Source organism: Ambystoma mexicanum, chromosome 8 (genome assembly GCF_040938575.1).
Source record: "Ambystoma mexicanum isolate Mex_15411 chromosome 8, UKY_AmexF1_1, whole genome shotgun sequence".
NCBI lineage: Eukaryota > Metazoa > Chordata > Amphibia > Caudata > Ambystomatidae > Ambystoma > Ambystoma mexicanum.
Window position 1 is genome coordinate 347,290,480 of NC_090929.1, and position 18,992 is coordinate 347,309,471.

Sequence of the window (18,992 nt, forward strand, 5' to 3'; positions counted from 1 at the left end):
ACTTATTCAGAGCAGCTTCTGTAATTTTCTTAAAATGTCTTATATTATTTTTTTTTAGATGGAGCAGGTTCAATTTCCAGCTTTTGCTTTCCTAAAGTCTATATTAATAATGCAGTGGTCCCACAAAATTCAAGGTTTTGCCGCCACAATCTCCACTTGAACATTTCTACATGCTACCCAGTCAAGGATTTTGCCTTTTGAGTGTGTAGGTTCAGTATTTAAGATAAGAAATTTTGTGCTCATAAGGTTGTGCTCTAGCTGAACAGCTTCCCGGTCAGTGGTATCCTGGCACTGCCCGTCTTGTTAAAGGGCTGTAAGGGTGTATTCATTCTACGTTGAAGTCAGGCATGTCTTTAGGTGGCTGGTACAGTAGAATGAAATTAATACAATCTGTTGAGTCAAGTTTTAACTTTAGGTGTAAACTCTCGCACACTGCACAAGTTATAGGAACCTGATCAAATAGTAATGTTTCCTTCATGATAATAGATAATACCCCACATTTAGTATTCGTGCGATTATTTATAAAGAACCTATATTTGTCTGGTACATCTATCTCCATTATACGGCCACAAGGGTCTTGTAGCCAAGTTTCAGTGAGACATATCATGTCTAAATCATGTTCCAGTATATAGTAATGTATGTCCATTGCATGTGCATTCAAAGAACTCGAGCTTAATAATGCTATTTTAAACAAATGTGTCAGGTATGAATGAAGTTAAGTAAATAACAGCTTAACTGTAATTTTATTTATTAAGTGGATTCTTAAAAAAAGCCCCTCTCCACTGCTAAGGAGCTGTGACCTGAAAGTAAATAAACAACTTTGAATGATGCAATGTATCAAGGAAAAACATGTTAATCATAACTGCTAAGCATGCATCTGCATAGGCAGATATGAACATACACACACCATACTGAATGAAAACAATAACAGGACCTTCAAGCCTGCCTGCTCTCTTTCTTTGCAATGATACATGGCCTACGTATCCACACCCTATCACCTTCAGAAACATGGGTGATTCTGGCTTTCTTTTGACCATCATATCTTTCTTTCATACACACACTTTTATAACTCACCCTTCCTCTCAACTCCTTTTCATCCCATTCTACAAACCTTGATCTACCCAGCCAAGCTGGGCATACTGCAGTAGAAGGCTTCATCTGTCTGCACACTTCAAATGGCACCAGCCCTGCTGTGGCATGTGGAGATAATCTGTAAGCAAAAACCCTTTTCATTATTTCTTCTTCCCACATTTCCCCCTCTCTATTAGCCATTTGTATGCCTCTCATGATAGTTCCATTGAACCTCTCGACCATTCCATTGGTCTTTGGATAGAACAATACTGATCTGTTATGGTCCACTCCTATACCTGCTAAAAACAACTTTATGATGTGAGAAGTGAACTGTACTCCATTATCAGTGAGTAATTTCCTTGGAAAACCTTCTCGCTGGAATACACAATCTAAAAAAGACACCACTGCCCTTGAGTCTGTTTCTTTAACAACATCTATTTCTACATATCCATTAGTACTATAATATATTTCCTTACTACTTAGGTTCCAACAACATATCCAAAAATGTCCATTGTTACAAACTCCCATTGCATCCCAGGAAGTTCCAGTGGCCTCGAAGGCTGTACATTGTACTTCAGCACCTTGCCAGATGTATTACACACTGAACACTCACTTATTATTTTCTCTACATCACTGTCTAAATTGGGCCATCAATATTTGACTCTTAATTGCCCCTGTCTTTGAAATTCCAAGGTGACCCTCATGGATAAAATAAACCAATTTGCTTTTAACCTCCTGTGGAGGAACAACACAACCAGGCCTTAAGAGATGACCACTCCCAACACTGAGCTTGTCTTTGACTCTATGAAATACTCCTGGCCATTCAATCATTTAGAACAAATTATTTTACTCTGTTCAATTGACCATCTCGGACTTGTGCTTCTTTGCATTCACTTTCGGCAATGGCAGCTTCACGTGTCCAAAGGATTTCCCCATCTAACTCACCCTCTGAATTACATTCACTTTCACCTTCGACGCAGCTACTGATATTCCTGGAGAGAAAGTCTGCCACAATATTCTCTTTACCATTGATGTGCTCAACAAAAAAACAGTGTCCCTATAACAGTGACCCGCCTCATGATTCTTTGAGACACACCATCTAATCCTTTAGAGTGAAAAATACTCATAAGGGTTTTGTGATCTGTAAAAATGTATTATTTATAGACCAGAGTACACACAAAGCTACTTTTTCTATCACAGAGTATTTGTCCTGCGCCACTCAAACACCTGGACGCAAAAGCTATTGTCTTCTCAATACCATTCTGTTGCTGTAACAGCACAGCCCCTAAGCCAGTATTACTGCCATCAGTCCTTACAAATGTTTCACAGGAAGTGTCAAAATTGCTTGACACAGGCGTGTTGATGTGTTCTTTGATCAAAACAAAGGCCTCCTGACACGCCTCTGAGCAGACAAACGTAACATCCTTTTTACAAAATCTGATATTTCTCCATAAGTCTGCAAAACCCTTGATAAACTTAGAATAGTATTCTATTAACCCCAAAAACAATAGTACTCCTTGTCTATCTTTAGGTTGTTTTACTCCAACAATGGCATTCACTAAATTCTCCTTTAGTAGTAATTCCTGTGCATTACGTTTGTGTCCCAAGTATTTCTGTTGCACTGAACTTGCATTTGTTTCTCTGCAATGTTAGACCCATTCCACTCAATATTTTCGAGGCCTCCACAAGTGTTATCATCATGTTCAGTTTCTGATGTCCCTGTAACCAGGATGTCATCTTGGAAGAAACATACGCCTTTATTATGACCTAAGAGTTTGTGCATCGTAGGCTGAAAATATGCGGCAGTTGAGACCAGCCCGAAAGGCATTTGCTTATATCTGGATGTCCCTTCCTGTGTGATAAATGTTGTCAAATTCCTTGACACTGGGTATGAAACAATCTGGTGATAGGCCGAAGCGAGCGGTCCAAAGTACCACAAAATCTGGCCCCTGCCATCATTCCTACCATCTCCCCAATGTTGGGTAAGGTAAACTTATCCACCACCATACATTTATTCAGAGCTCTTAAATTCACACATAATCTGACACAACCATTGGCCTTGCGGACCACCACAACTGGGGAAACCCACTCAGAGGCTTCTACCTCCACAATTATATCTTGAGACAGTAGTTTCGTAATTTCTTTGGAGACCTCCTCTCTTAATGCAAATGGTACACAGCGAACCTTTGATGCTACTGGAATGCCCCCCTGTTTCAAAACAATCTTGTGGCAGTAACCTTTTAAACATCATATGTTACTCCTGAATACATTCTCAAGCTCATATTCAGGTTTGTGTGCGTCTTGATCGACCGTGGCAATGTGACCTGGAACTTTAGTATTCATAACAATAGCCAGGGCGTATTGTTCACACCACCCTAAAAGGCTACCACCTTTTCTGAATACGTACACATCTGCCACTGTACTACCACTGACACAACTAAGACATTGAATATGTGCTTTAAAATACCCTTTAAACTTTATTCTAGCCCCTTCATAGGCACTTGCTTTTAACTTGGGTTTGCATAGGGTTTCAGTCATAAAACATCTTTTCCATAGGATGTAATTTATAATTGTATAGTAAGAGTGAGAGTCCACCAGCATATTGACAGTGTTGTCATTAAACAATATATCGCTGTGTGGTTTATCCCCATTTTTACCAATTGTACTCACTGACTATGCGACACCCACATCATTTTTGTCATCTATACCATCATCGCCACTGTCCTCACTCTGATACATGGACAATTCTTTAACCATTCCCATGGCAAACTTCCTACAACATTGTGCAAAGTGCCCTTTCTTATTGCACCGCAGACATACAACTTCTAATGCCGGACACTTTACAGAATTAGCAAGGTGAGCAGAACTGCCACACCTGAAACATTTCCTACCCTGAGTCAGTTTGGGTGTTGTTTCTGTAATTTTATCATGTTTAACATCCCCACCAGTTCTTTTCTTTTAATTACGCACTTTCCCACCTGTGCGATTGTAAGAATTGTTAAGCACATTTATAGTGTTAGACACATGAGTATTGGAAACTTCAACTCTAGTTCCTTAACACAAGCTATGGTATGTTCCATCCTCTTTGCAATATCAAGTGCCTCCTCTAGTGATGGATCGCCTCTGATTCAAATTTCTTCTCTTATTTTAGTCTTCCTCACTTTGAGCATAAACTGATCTCTGAAAGCGTTAATCACTGCTCGTACAATGCAATGATTAACGCCTCTAGACTCTCTTATCCTAAATGTTCCCTGGTGCTGAAGTAATACCTCTTTGGATCAATGCTCACTCTCTTCTCATAGTGTTTGTCAGATGTTTTAAGAATTGTCCCAAACACGCTGGGTGCTTCTGCTGACTCCCCATCATCAGCGGCAGAAATGACCAAGTCTGGTGAACTCTTAAGTCGACCTTCGTAACCTAAACTGTGCGTGAGCAGGGCTCTGCGCCTCTCTATGCTAGTCTAAGAAATCTTCCTTCCAGATCTCTCATTTGGTGACCGGTTCACCTGGTGTGGGGAGGAACTGGGCAGGAAGCGCATTCAATGTCTGTTCAAAGTGACACACCTGACACACCAGCAAAGATGGTTTAAGGCTAATGAAATTGTCCTCACAACTGTGCCTCCCAAGTGATGAAGTTACTCCAGTGTGAAGAAAGCATCTGCCAGACAACAGCCAGGGTGAAAATGGCATGGGGATGGTTTGATACCTAATACTGACAAGAGGAGTAGAGAGAGTGTACCATGGTTATAAATGTACACGTGTGACCCAGTTAAGTGGTGAACATACCTCTGTTAGCAAAAGTAAAGTTCCCAAATGGTTGTTGATCCAAACTTGCAGAGCAGGGAAAAATAAATGCACAGAGGAATACAATGAAAGAGCGTACACACAGAAATCTGTGTTCGCAGCTCTGGAAAGCAACGTTGCTGGGAGGCAGCGTAGGATACGTAGAGGACGTAGACTGCCTCCCAATCTGTAGCAGGCTGAGCCAGAGGGTTGCGCACTTAACATGCAAGCGTTGCAGCGCAAGAGGTCCTCTCCTCTAAAAAGCAGAGAGGCTACAAAACGAATCCAACGCCGAGGGTAGTGCCGGCAGTGAAGCAGCATTGCTGTGGTCAGCACCTCGGGGCCGTGGCATGCACATAAGTCAGCGCTCGCCCATTGGAAGCACGCACACACAGCCCGGAGTGGTCGCTGGTCAGCTCATATGAAGAGGACACCTTGCACTGGAGGGTCCCCAAGGCAGGCCACAGAAGCAAGGCAAATCTGCAGAAACGTGTCACACAAGAAAGGCCAGCTGGGAGCTGGCAACATAGAACAGCCTAAGCGGAGCACCAAAGGAGGGAAATCCAAAGATTACAGCAGCCAGGAGAAGATGCAGGGAAAGGGGCAAGCTCAAGTTCATCTCCAAAATGCCAGGTATGAAAGAAGGTAAATAAACAAGCGCTTAACTGTAACTGTATTTATTAAGTGGATTCTTATAAAAGCACCTCTCCACTGCTAAGCTGGAACTGCCAGAGTTTCACAGAGAGATAACATATATGCAAGAGGAACATTCTATTACATCACAATATGCCTGCCTGGGCAGGAGCTGTGACCTGAAGGTAAATAAACAACTTCGAAGGATGCAATGTATCAAGGAAATACATGTTGATTATACAAAGCTCATGCATAAGATATAAGTATAGCCACATATCATGTCTAAATCATGTTCCAGTATATAGTCATGCATGTCAATTGCATGTGCATTCAAAGATATCGTGTTCAATAAAGCTATTTTAAACAAATGCTGACTTTGGATCTCTTAAGTATTCTGGCTGTTGAAGTTTGATGTTGGTAGTATGTTCCTTATCAATCATAGCATTATAATGGCTAGCCATAGTGTTCACAAAACGGATTTTAATGGTATTATCTAAAATGTTTACATAATTCTGATCATATGACTTATCTTCATTCTCTAAACATGGTAATTCAGTTTCTGTGTGTTCAGTTCCTTTTACTAGTAAGTAATATGGTGCTATTATTCGTATCAGGATTAGGGTTAAGTGGGCCCAATTCCATAGGTCTAGTGCTAGACCTAAATTCCTGTAGATATCTATGCACAATTGCTTCCCGAGACACTTTCCTAGCGTCAAGAGACTGTGTGAGTTCAGGAAAATGGCCCATTATGTACTCAGACTGAGATGTCTATGTACAATACAAGAACAAGGTAAACGTATGTGGTTACAAGCTTAGACAAATAAAATTACCTGAAAGTCCTCGACGTTCTGTGCCCAATGCATCCCCAGCCGGCACTAACCGGCATTTTGCTAATGCAAATGCGCCTGGTAGTGAAGACAACAGTGCGAAATTTAAAATGTCGATGGGAATTGTAGTTTTGCTAGCAACAGGGCAGCAATCACAAGACCTAACCAGAACTACAAAGTTGTTAAAGTTCTGCAAGTGAGGTGATTGAGCTAGTATATTAAAATGGCTAAGTGCAATTCCAAGATCATTATAAACAATGGATTACTAAAAGCAAGTAAAACAAATGTATAAAATTGTTAAAGGTGACGAAATTATAGTTGGCTGCAAAGCAGAGGCAGTAAAAAATTGTCACAAATGTTGTAAGGACAACTTATGTACTGTCAGTGAATGATATAATAGGACTCATACACAGATGTCTCAGAGTATTCAATGGTCTTTCACAAACAGCTTTCACTGTAAATACTGTATTGCTGATCACAAACAATGCAAAACTAATGCATATCTCATATATTCACTGTGCATAACAAATATCACTTTGCAAAAAGAGTCGGAGCAGGTTGTAAAAACATCATAAACTCATGGTTATTCTCCGAGACCAAAGAGCTCGAATAAAATAGGATGAACATGGCTCCAATGGTAGACACACTAGTTTCAACATTGACGTCTTCCTTAGGGCCTCCCAGGACTCCTGTGTACCAACATTCCAGATGTGAACTGTGTTTTCATCTATCCCTGGTTGGTAGCCGGGTTGTAATCTACAACCTCCTTCCTTAGTTGATGAATCATGCTTAGAACGAGTAAATACTCAGTATTGTGATGAATCTGGGCAATTAATTTCTTCTCCCCAGAGGGGAGCCACCCCGCTCTGAGGCTAGGGCGGTGAGCCCGTTTTTCAAGACCCTCCCTAGGGCCTGGGTAAGTGAGAACTCACTGGGAGTGACTCCCCTCTTGGCGACAATGGCTCCCATTCCAATAAGGAACTCCCGGTCCAACAAACATCATCTGCCTATATGGGAACAGGAAAAACTGTTACTTCTGTTTTGAAACCACCAAACAGTGACATTTCTCTTATCTCTTTGGCTCCAGTTAATGCAGGATCTCGCCTGAACCACACAGATAAAGAAGAAAGACGCACCCTTTTTGTTTGTCATGAGGTATATAAAACCACAAGGAACTTTGAATCAAGGATAAACTCATTCACAGGGAGGAGAGCGACTCCTATGCAGAGGCAAGCCTCTGACAGGAAGTAGTCCTGGAGGGGCCAAGCCACACTATTCCGCAAAGCCACTAGTGGCGTGGAGAGCGAGCAAATCGCTAGCCGAATGCTGGAAGGCTGGCGTCCTAACTAACTGGGAAGCCAAGGTCCGGAATGATACGGAACAGCAACCGTGTCATCTGGTGTCATGACCACAAAGGCTTTGGTGGGCCTGAGACCTAGTAACTGACACTGAGATCAGATTGCAGAAGGAAGCCCGGATCCACGAGCTCTGTGAAGAAGTGCATTTGCCGCTGACACGAGCAACAGCAGGGAAGCCAATGCTCCCGAGGAGAGAATACAATTAAGAGGTATGCACTTTGATAATCAAGGCTGGCGAAGCCAATGAGGTTAGAGGAGCCAGATAAACCTGAGCAGAGAGAAAGCAAGCCTATCAAAGGACCATATGTCTTTGGAGGCCCCTGAGAATTTGAGAGACTGTCAAGACAGGGGAAGCCAATGAGGTTATGGGGGCCTGGCTAACACGAGCAGAGAGAAAGCAAGCTTATTAGAGGGTCATAATGCTTTGGAGAGCCGAGAGAAACTAAGAGACTATCAAGGCTGGGGAAGCGGATGAGTTTATGGAGGCCTGGCTATCCCGAGCAGAGAGAAAGCAAGCTTATTAAAGGGCCATAGGGCTTCAGAGAGCCCATAGAAACTAAGACTGTCAAGGCTGGGGATGCCGGCAAGGTTACGGGAGCCTGATAAACCGGAATGGGCAGACGCTCTTATTAAACCAGATTACAACAAGGCTAGAAGAAGACTAGAGGACTTTGGGGAGTCCTCAGAAACAAATAGACTAACATTTGAGGCAGGGAAGGCCAGCAGGGTTGCAGGAATCGAGTTAACCTGACTGGGATGAGGACTCAGAGGGAACGTGGGAAGATAAGCCTGTCAGAGGAACAGGGGACAATGACCACTCTGAGCACTGCAAAATTTAAAAACGACAGCAAAAGAGAACCTGGACGGTTTCAAGTACTGAGTTGAACATGGGGAAATTGTATGAGGAAAACCCTCATTTTGCAGAGAAAGAGAAACCCGTATGAAAGACATTAACATTTGACAAGCAAACCTACATAGAGGTGATGAACTGTGTTTTGGGACAATGATGAACTTTATACATAAGAAAAAGAGATCCAAGCGATTGGGCCAGGCAGAAGCCGAAGACAGAGGCCATTAGTCGGGCCTCCCTTTTTTTTTTTCTAAGTGGTAGAGCTAGTTAGCTTCTAGAATTTGGGTTCAGGACTATTTATTTGCAGACACTGATGCGCACCCTATGTTGGAGTTTCATTAGGTAGAGAACCTTCCTCATAGCTGTAGGGCTAGACAGGCATTTCCTTCGAACTCTGGGGCTGGCCCCCCGAGGGTGGGGTGGGCGTATATCCAGGTGGGTGCAAGGCTATTTCAGAAAAGAACATTGGGGCTGCCTCAAAGAGATGAAATTGGCAGTTCCAACATGCGGGCACTAAACAGAAGGTGGGAGGAGGCAGCCTAAAATGTTTACAAATCTCACTATTCTAGTAAGAAGAACTGGGAGTACAATCCCCCAGAAGTACTTAGTGTTTCTTGAAGCCTGAACACACAAACCTGAGCACAGAACTTGCAATACACTTCAGCTTTTAGTTTGTTTCTTCTTCATGCCAGTGCTTACCTATACACTGCACGACCTGCCTCCACCTCCATCCAGTCTAGAGCGAAGTCGATCTGCCTCACAAATGAAGACATTCTCTTTACCACAGTGTGGGCCACACCGAGAACAACACTTGGCTTTTCCCTCATTATCCTGCAGGATTACAAAAACAATGGTTGGTGTTATTTTCTTTGGTTTCAAAAAGATCAAGCAAACTGTCAGACTTGTATTTTGTGCATGGAAATCTCCACAAAGAAGCGGCTTATCTGTAGCTCTAGTCATTCCCAATGAAGGATATATTGTTATAGATGATACTACATTCTTCCTTAATCCCACCCTCTTACTGGATGCCACATTGAACCAGTACAAGGCTAGGGGGGCTCTGCAAAGATCACTGACCACATAGTTGTTGAAACAGAGTTTCTCCAAAGCGAAGCCCAGTGATTGCATTACTGTGAAAAGAGTAAATCGTGCAGAATTGATGAAGATGTGAATGAAGCCCTCCAGAATCCACACCTAGATGGTCTAAGAGTCGGACAGCACCTGTGGTAGATCAGGAGACGGACAGGGTGGCATTTTATCTAAATGTGTTTTATTGTAAATCACAAAGTCTAAGATGTCCCCAAGTCTAAGATTCTATGCCTTACTGTGTTAAAGACAACATAAAAGAGTGCTTGTCAGGATGTCTTACAAAACAAGAAAAGTCCTCTGTCCAGAATCCTATGCTAACGTGAGTTCTGTCCCTAACACTACAACATAAATTCAACAAATGTACATTTAGGGCCCTGGCCCTAGCAAACAAATGGTGGCTGGTTTCTGCCCCCACCCTGGTGTCTCTGTATTAATAGGGGCTCCTCACCCAGAGGTATAGTCTAAGTTAGTATACCCAATGTCTCTGCAACCTTTCTCTTCCTTGGCACAGTTCAAGCAAGTACATTAAATGTCACTTGTCCTCTTTCTCACTTGAGGACCCCTGGCTTGTGTTTCCACTCTGAGTGGTCTCCTTGTGTTCCTTACCAAACAAAGTACTGGTGTTCTCTCCACCTGTGCAGTTCTGTTTCTTTATCCTGCCTTGAGGTCTTGTTCTTCTCACCCCACCTTGGGGTCTCATTCCTTTCACCCCGCTGTTGGGTCTCGTTTCTCTCACCCCACCCTGTGGTCTGGTTTCTCTCACCCCATCTTGGGGTTGGGTTGTCCCACTCTGCCGCGGGGTCTCGTTTCGGTCAACCTGCCTTCGGGTCTCGTTTCTTGATTGGATTTTGTTGGGCCTTGCCGTCGTCCGCCCGGTTCCCAGGAGCCACTGCGTAGCTCTGGTCTCTGATCGGTGCTGATCAGAGAGTTTGTCCGACACAGCACTGCTTCTTCTAAGTGACCCGCTTCCGGGAGAGCTTGTCTTCTCCTCTCTCTGGCCTCTGTGGGACTACGGTGCCGGATCCTTGATACGCTGGTTGTCCGCTTATCAGGCAGCATTCGCTCCTCGGTGTACTTGGGTCTGCCACACCTGGCATATGCTCCCACTCTCCTGCCACACCTCCCAGGGGGAAGCCTCCAGGTTTCTCCAGCTCTGTGTGTTTCACTTCCCTGCTTTCCCAGTGGTGATAGGCTCTTTATCTTTACCTTTATTAGGGGGTGGGACTATCCCCTGTTCTCTCATTCCAGGGGGGGGACTGTGTACACAGAGGGTCAGAAACCATACCAGCTATTCGTACAGGAAGTTTCAAGTCGTTATACACTTTAACTCCCATATAGCCATCAAAGATATTGGGATCTTGAGACAATGGAGGATAACTTGCATCCCTCACTGGGGATTCCCTTTCCTCTGGGGTGGGGTGGTCACCCACAGTAGTATCCCGCTTTTCCTATCCCTTAGGTGCGAAGTTTAGCAGGATCACCTCCCTAGTCCCAAAGGAGGTGGCTTCCCCTTGGGGAGAGAAGATGAATTCCCTGGATTTGTCATATACCACACGGATCACTGCATTCATCAATGCGCTAGGGCACAAAAACAGCTGCTTTCTTACTGTGTTTACTACTTTCCTCCAATGCGAAGAATTACCTGTGCTAGGTAATTTAAACATATGTTAAATGATACTGGACCAGGTTTTGAACTAAGATGCTCCACTTCTAACCTTAACCAGGGCAATATGATTTATCTAAACATGTACGATTGGTGCCTTTCTGAGACAGACTGTACAGGATCATATTTGAACAACCCTGCACAAAACTAAAGGATCATAGTGTGTAAAAAAGACTGGTCACAGTGCTCCTATGAACACTTTAAAAACCCAGAAAATTACCACACCACGCTGGACATAGGATTTCAAGACTATTTGTTAACAAACGATATGATGCACAGGTTGAACAACCTTGGCATGCACCATTCATTAAAAAAAACTCTCACGGTATGACTGTAGAACAATGTACAGTGATGTATGTCTTTACTTCACCTGCATTCAATTCGACAAACATTTACTTTGACACTGTAACTTCTCAATACCTTTGCTTCCGTCTTTCACTTCTCCTAGCATTAGCTTAATCATTACAGGGGGAGATCCCCTTTGCCCCCATTCTTTTCTACCCAGTATTCTTCCCCCTGAAATCCCTTTACCCCAACCGTAACCTTACAGGTAACCTTAACCATATCCATTGCGACCTAATAATGGGAAGATGCAGACAAAGTAAACACATGAAGCAGTAAATGCATGGCGAAGTAAACGTCTGGCAAAGTAAATGTAGATGAGGTAAGTGCAGATAGTTTTCTGAGCGAAGTAAAGGGAATGTCAATTACATATATTTAGTGAAATTCTCTGTCACAGATAGGTCCTTACATAAATATCTTCACAGGGATAGACTAATGTAGACCATAAATGTGTCATCAGCCACTGTGACTGACACTGAGGATGGGCACTGTTGGTACCCATGGAGTCAATATGGCATCAGAAGTACGCAGAACTGCCCCAGGTTACAAACAATCCACTGGGAGGGATGGTGTGGTGGGCTGAAGAGGAATTTGTGGGACAAAGAACCTACCCATTTGAAGGAACATTACATGAGATAGGTAATGTATTCTTCTAATCAATATCTTCTTGCACAGATGCCTCATGCTTTGAAAGATTCCCAAAGTCATTAAGTAAAGGAAGGAGGATAGCAGGGAACCTACAACTACACAGAAACCACTAGAGTACAGTTCAGCCAAATTTCACCGCATCCACTGCAAAACTATCAAAGCAGTAATGACTAGAAAACGTGTTCAACGAGGTCCACGCTGCAGCTCGGCATATGTCTACAACTGGAACACCTATGTGGAGCATATATCTAGTGGAGTGAGCCCAAAGACCCAGCAGCTAAAGACTCGTTATTAGCCAAAGAAATCCACACGAGTAGAGTTTTCCTGCTCACTGTTGTGCTTGCTTGAGCATCAACCAAGCTCACAAAAGGTATTTTGGGAAGCCTTTCATCCTAGAGACTCAAAAGCTAAAGGTCCTCCTGGGACCAAGACAATGAAAAAAGGAAGAGCTCCCCAGTTTTGGAAGAATAAGGAGGAAAACAAATATGCAGACAAATGGATCTTCTGTGCAAAGTGCAATTCAGTCACTACCTTTAAGGGCCTAACCCTCAAAGGAACCTTCTCAATGGAAATGAGAAAGTATGGATGCTATTAATCTGGAAAATTACTAAATGTGAAGACAATAAAAAAAACAAGATACAATGACTCAAAAGGTGCATCCATCAAGAAAGGTAGAAGTATGTTCAAGTCCAAATCCGAACAAAAAGATGATGCAGCGTAAAAGCACTGGTCAACCCATTCATAAACTACCTAAGATTATGAATAGGTGGGATACCCTGTTCAAACATCTTCTTTAAAACTAAGATTGATGCTAAATAGCCCTTCGCTCTCCTATTTGAAGGACTTCTTTAGTGAAAAACAGCAAAATATCCAACACAGACACTGTGGAACTGGTCAGAGGATTAGGAATTATACCCGGTAGTACAAGATCTCCTAGTAGACTACATAACATGCACAACCTTGTTAGACAGATCCCAGTCCCTATGCCTCAGCATCTCAACTAACAAGCATGAAAGGTTCAGGCTTTTCAGATTTGGGTAGAGGGTCTTTCCCTCTCTAAAAATAGCAAGTCAATCCCAAGGTTTGCAAAGGGACACATATAGAACGTTGGTACTATGTCTCCCTGGCCCAATAAAAATCATGGTGGAACCGAACTTCCTCGGCCTCTTGAGCATCAATGGGCAGAGAAGGATCTGAAGAACAATGTGTAGGAGATTCATCATCCAATTAGTGCATCCTTCTAGGCTCTCCCTGAGGGAAACAGTAATCTGCAAACAAGTCTACCTTAGGAGTCCCTCAGAAGGCAAAGAGCTTCTCCAGGATACTTGGCAGGGTTAAAATGCATGTGAGTGTGTCGAGTGTTGGCTGTGTTGCCATGGTCTATTGCTGCCTGCTGAGCGGAAGTCTGTTTACTCTACCTATCGCACCGTGAGGTGCTTGTGAATAAAGACTCACTCCAGATGTGGCCCGGAGTGCGTCGAGTGTTGACTGTGTTGGCTGGGGTGTCGGTGATGTCGGACTCAGACTCGACTGTTGTTGCAAGGATGGAGGCAGTAATCGATACGGTCTGCATGAGATCGCAGTTACAGACCCGACAGCAATTGAGATCCCGGGTGAGCGCATGTTCTGTAAAACCAAAGAAGATGTGCAAATAGCTTGTTGCGCCCTCTTGTGCTATAGACGGTGTGACTATAAGGGCCTTGCCGCTCCCAATAGTAAAGGATGCAAAGACCAGGGACGTCATTTAGGGGTCGGCAGGGTTCTCCCTTGCTACCCCTGTGGTCTCCTTTGCTACCCCTGAAAAAAAAAATATTTAAAAAAACCCTTTCAGGTTCCTGAGCTGTGGTCAGCAGCATGTGGCTCTTTGTTTCTGGAGTGGCTGGTTTTCTGATAGCTATAGCTAAGATAGCTCAGTGGGTTGAGTGTTTGCTGATGCAATGTGTGGCATTTGCAGGTTGCAGGTTCGATTCCCAGCAAGTTCAAAACAGCCTTTCATCCTGCTGAGGTTGATAAATGAGTACCAACACAGGTTGGGTGATTTTGTATGTAAATGTGTTCTATATGAAGCGCTTAAGCATAAGTGCTATATAATAACACACTATTATCGGTTGGCCTTGGACGTCTGCTTGCATTCACAGCAATTTGGTAATATGGGCCTACGCGCACTGGTATTAACGATACATATGGTGATCTATTCTTCTATGAAATGTATATCCCTTTACAGTGATTTCGTAACCGTATTTTTCGTAGTGTACTTAGAAATAATGCTATGTGATGCTACTTCCTGTTTTGAGAAGGGGTGAAAGGTTGTGTTCCATCACTTCCCATGATGTCACTTGGGGGTGGGGTCAAGGGTTGTGTGATGCCTCCTCCACTACCCCTGGCATTTTGGTGAAATGACTTACCTGGCAAAGACGTGGTGTAACGATTCAAGGGGGGGCCAAGAATGTGGGGGACCGGCACAGGTCCTAAAGGAGGAAAACAAAAACGCCAGTTACCGATTTAACACTGTTTTAACAGGCTGCTGATCAGCACTTTGAATTTGCTATCAAGCCTATGGTCACGTCCACGATAAAGAAAGGGGCTGAGGTGCGACCCTCGGGATGTAAAAAAAACCCAGAGTAAATGCCTCGACCTGACCGATGCTGATATTTTTTAATTGCAACCCTGTCGGACCAACTCACGCTGGAAAGGGGGAGAGTCCATCGTGCACAAGCAAACCTTTGCCGAAGCACCCTGTAAGTCAGTCCTAGAAAGACTGTCAACCGGAGATGGGGAACGCCGAGGAGAACAAAGAGAAACACCGGGCAGCCATCCACTGTCATCGTCCAGGGTTCACAGGTTTGCTATAACAGCTGGAGGCCCGTCGAAGCCGCGTTGCCCAGAAGCGGGAACCGTTTGACGCTGATGACCGGAGCCGCAACGCTCCATTGATTAAGACACTTTGAATTCAAGGACGCTGTCGCCAGCACAGCGGACCGGAAAGTCAAGGCCGCCGACGCGCTGAGGAGAATCTGCTGATGGGTTTCCCGCCACCTGAAGACCACAAAAATGCCGACGACCCGACGCCCTTGCTGGCCCAAAGTTGTTCAGTAACTTTTTGCGGCAACAAACTATCGTCGTCTAGGTGCCCCACACGCCTCATCTTCGTAGGAAGTCCACAACTGATCGTTGACAAGAACTGCCAGGACAGAATCTGCTGCCTCAATGCCTTTGTTTACCATTTCCTTGTGGGATCGCGACAATCCGTGGCTCCTGCCTTAAAGGGAGCCGCCCAAGAAGGATCCGTCGACAACCCGATGTCGAACTCTGCTATTCCAGTTACATTGGGGGTGGTAGAACCTTTTTAGAGGGAAATAAGACTCTGATGAACAATATATGAACTGATGGACTGGGCTTGTATTATACCTTTATTTACAAGTTGCCCAGGAGGGGGGATCCTCACACAGAACTGTGTCTAGGTAACGGGGCCAGTATTCTGAATATTGTTTTAACCAACCTGCTTTCCTCCTATGTCTATTGTTGGTTCACATCATTAACTGATTTTTATGACATTTGAACTGAGTACAGTTGATGCATTTTAATGGAATCAGAGTAATTCTGGTACCACATAGAAACTGTATATATTTACCATTTTTGATCATGTTGAACACAAAGTGTGTTATTGTGATTGTGTATATAACTTGAACCTTATTTATATAAAGAGTGTGATTTCACTAACATAGTGTGTGGACATTCCTTTGTGGGTGCTTGGAGACTACACTGTACTTAAGAACCAGCCCGCATCACCTCCTGAGAGCTAAGCCTTGATTGCTCGTCCATTGCTACCAACAATAGAGAATCTTGACTGCGGTGCTCTGTGCTTCGACTCTGCCAAATAGAGAGTGGGAGTACAAATAACCCCCCACCAGTCTTTACAAGCACGATATAAGTAGTACAGGGTGAGGAGTCCCGGGAAGTCTGGGCATGGAGCATGGCTCGAGGGAAATCAGTTTTGGGTAAGTCGACACTGATTATTCTAATCTATCCATGTACACGACTCATGATAACAAGCTTGATGAGGACATCTTGGGAGACGTGTGTTCTGAAAATAACTGCTGCCTCAACTGGGGAGTAACCCCATAGAATAAGTGACAGCGACGCTATGGCTCTCATGCACATAGTAACAGTCTTTAGCAATCGGACTGAAGGCGAACACGAAAAAAACACCCTTTCTTGAAACTGGCAGATGAACGCCGGGAGGCGGATAAGAAATGGACCCTGGTTCATACCATGGAGGAGACGTCTGACAGAAAAGCATTTTTAAATTCTCAACCTTTTGAACGAGGCGACATACAAAAAAACAAGGGTGCTCCTTTGAGCACGGCAAACAACGACAAAAGGAGCAATCAGCGAAGGTGGGATAAAAGCACAGAGGGGGGTGATATTTTATGCCTGGAGCGACTGTTGTCGGTAGAGGATGATCTGATTCTAAATCGTGCAAACGTGATGAGGCTGTTCCATCACATCCCTTTGCTACTCCTGAAGTCGAAAGATATTGTGATCGTGGAGTCTGGTAGGGAAAGCAGAATGGACAAGGTGATCTTACATCTGAAGTCGAGTGGTGTCAGATCGTCTCTACTGGAAATGGCACATCTGCTCCTTCCGATGGAATTTGAGTTGAGTGAACCGCTAGTAAAAGGATCGCTACCATAGCTCAATACCCCAAACTTAGAGCAGCTGCCCTGTGAAGGTCACATACTAAACACAGGGGCGGCAGCGCGTGTGCAACAAGTAGGAGACAAGATCTTTGACACGATCAATATGAACAGAGGCATTGATGAGAGCTTTCAAGCGACTCCTCCCACCGCAAGGACTCTGAATGGCGCTATAAAGGTCGCTTTTAACTGTGTAAGCATTGGCAAACACACGATCAAGGGTTTGATGTAGCAACATCACAAGACGGCCCGAGCAGTTAGGAGCCGGGGGTGTCCCAGAGTGTGGGCTTCACCCGTCAATTAACAAGTGACACCTTGGAGGATGGCCTATTGGAACACCAGAGGATTTTCTCATCTTTGTAGAAACTCAGATATTTTTTCTGGTGATCTGGATGTAATTTGGCTACAAACTACCGACAGATTGGATGGCTTCACTGCTTATTTGTACCCGGCGTACAAAGGAGCTAGAGGGCGCCTCCCGGCGGGGTTGCTTACCTTGGTAAAAAATGGGAGAGAGCAATCTGTGACTGAATCCGGCTGCCTGAATCCCTTTTTTACAAACTATTGTGATAAAGGTAAAGGGAACTGTGGGCCACCCAGATAGATGGGGGCTGATTTTAAACATTTATTGGAACCTGATGGCCATATCTAATGAGACTTTTCTGAAGGCAATCACAGAAGCCATAGACAATTTCAGTCTGATGCATGAAGTACACTTCATACTCCTAGGGGGTGATCTGAACTGCCCCTGTATTGCGAGACAGGAGAACAGCTTGCTTTCGGGGCAGAGACAAGCATAGGCTAGACAAACCAGAGTGGCAGAACGGCTAGAGTTAATGAATGACAGGGCCCTCTTTATGCTGAATGGACAATCCAAGGGTGATTAATCAGCTAAATCCACTGTGTCCAACAGTTCTTATCACAGCATTTTGGATTATGTGTTTGTCTCCAGCTCGATCATCAACGACATAATTTCGATGGACATTATATTAAAAAAACGAGCGTCCATGCACTTCTAAAAATCACCTGGAGTGAGAACTGTGTGGTCAATAAAGACAGCTGCGAAACGAAGGTGGAATGCACACAAGGGGTCAATCGGCTACGGATGTCACATCAAGACATTGGTACTTTAGTAGAAAACTATGCCAGAAAATTGGAATGGCAGATGGAGCCAGAATACACGCCACTTTGGTTAAACCTCAACACAAAGCCTAAAAAGGGCGTGAATGTTTTCCTAGCACGTAACCATATGTTCGCCAGAAACATTATGATGTGAAAAAAGCTACTGTACCGAGATCTAAGGACAATGGCCGAAAAGCTGTGCTGAATAAGAAGAGAAAACAAAAGTACAAAAACTGGTTACTGCTTCATAAATCACATATTATACAGATGAACGCTGAACATATGCTATCTACTTTGATAAAAAAAGATGCTAGATTATCGTGGCAATTACTTAACAAGAATGGTGGATGGCGCGCTGCCTCCCTGATTAACATGGTTTCTGGGGAGGAATCGTTTCAATTTTAGACAAAATTAATTTCCACTGAGAAGGGGCCAGATAAACCAGTACCACCCAATACAAATGGGGGGTGGGTCTTTCCAATGGACATACTAGACATTGAAATGTTGATTAAAAAAGCTAACGTGTCAAGAGCCCCGGGGCCCCGACGGTATCACCAATTGCATGATAAAGGAAGATTTTGAGGCCTGGTTTCCATTCATTTTCATGCTATTCAAACAGATCTTGAAGACTGGAATGATTGCAGAATCATGGCGATCTGCCATAATAGTGCCCATCCTCAAAAGAGGCCTTTGTGGATATGAGAAAGGCATTTGACAGTGTAGACAGACGACGACTATGGGCGAAAACGGAAGCCTGGAACTTCCCTGTCGATCTGCTGTCAGCGGTCAGGTCTTTATACACTGCAACTAGTGTCGAATTAGTCTGAACTCTCAATGGCAGCTGACTGGTCCAATCCAGACCTCGAGGGGTCTTAAACAGGGCTGTCCGCTAGCACCGACTCTTTTCAAT

At 44.0% G+C, this 18,992-nt stretch overlaps 1 protein-coding gene across 3 annotated transcripts in view; it reads right to left on the reverse strand.

Annotated features, from left to right (window-relative positions):
* Nucleotides 1–18,992, reverse strand: part of PNPLA7 (patatin like phospholipase domain containing 7) — a 2,986,886-nt gene that overhangs the window by 1,672,324 nt on the left and 1,295,570 nt on the right. For all 3 annotated transcript variants that reach the window (XM_069609797.1, XM_069609798.1, XM_069609799.1), the window contains one exon: nt 9,221–9,352. In XM_069609797.1, the coding sequence (XP_069465898.1) occupies nt 9,221–9,352 (132 nt within the window). The remainder of the gene's footprint in view (nt 1–9,220; nt 9,353–18,992) is intronic.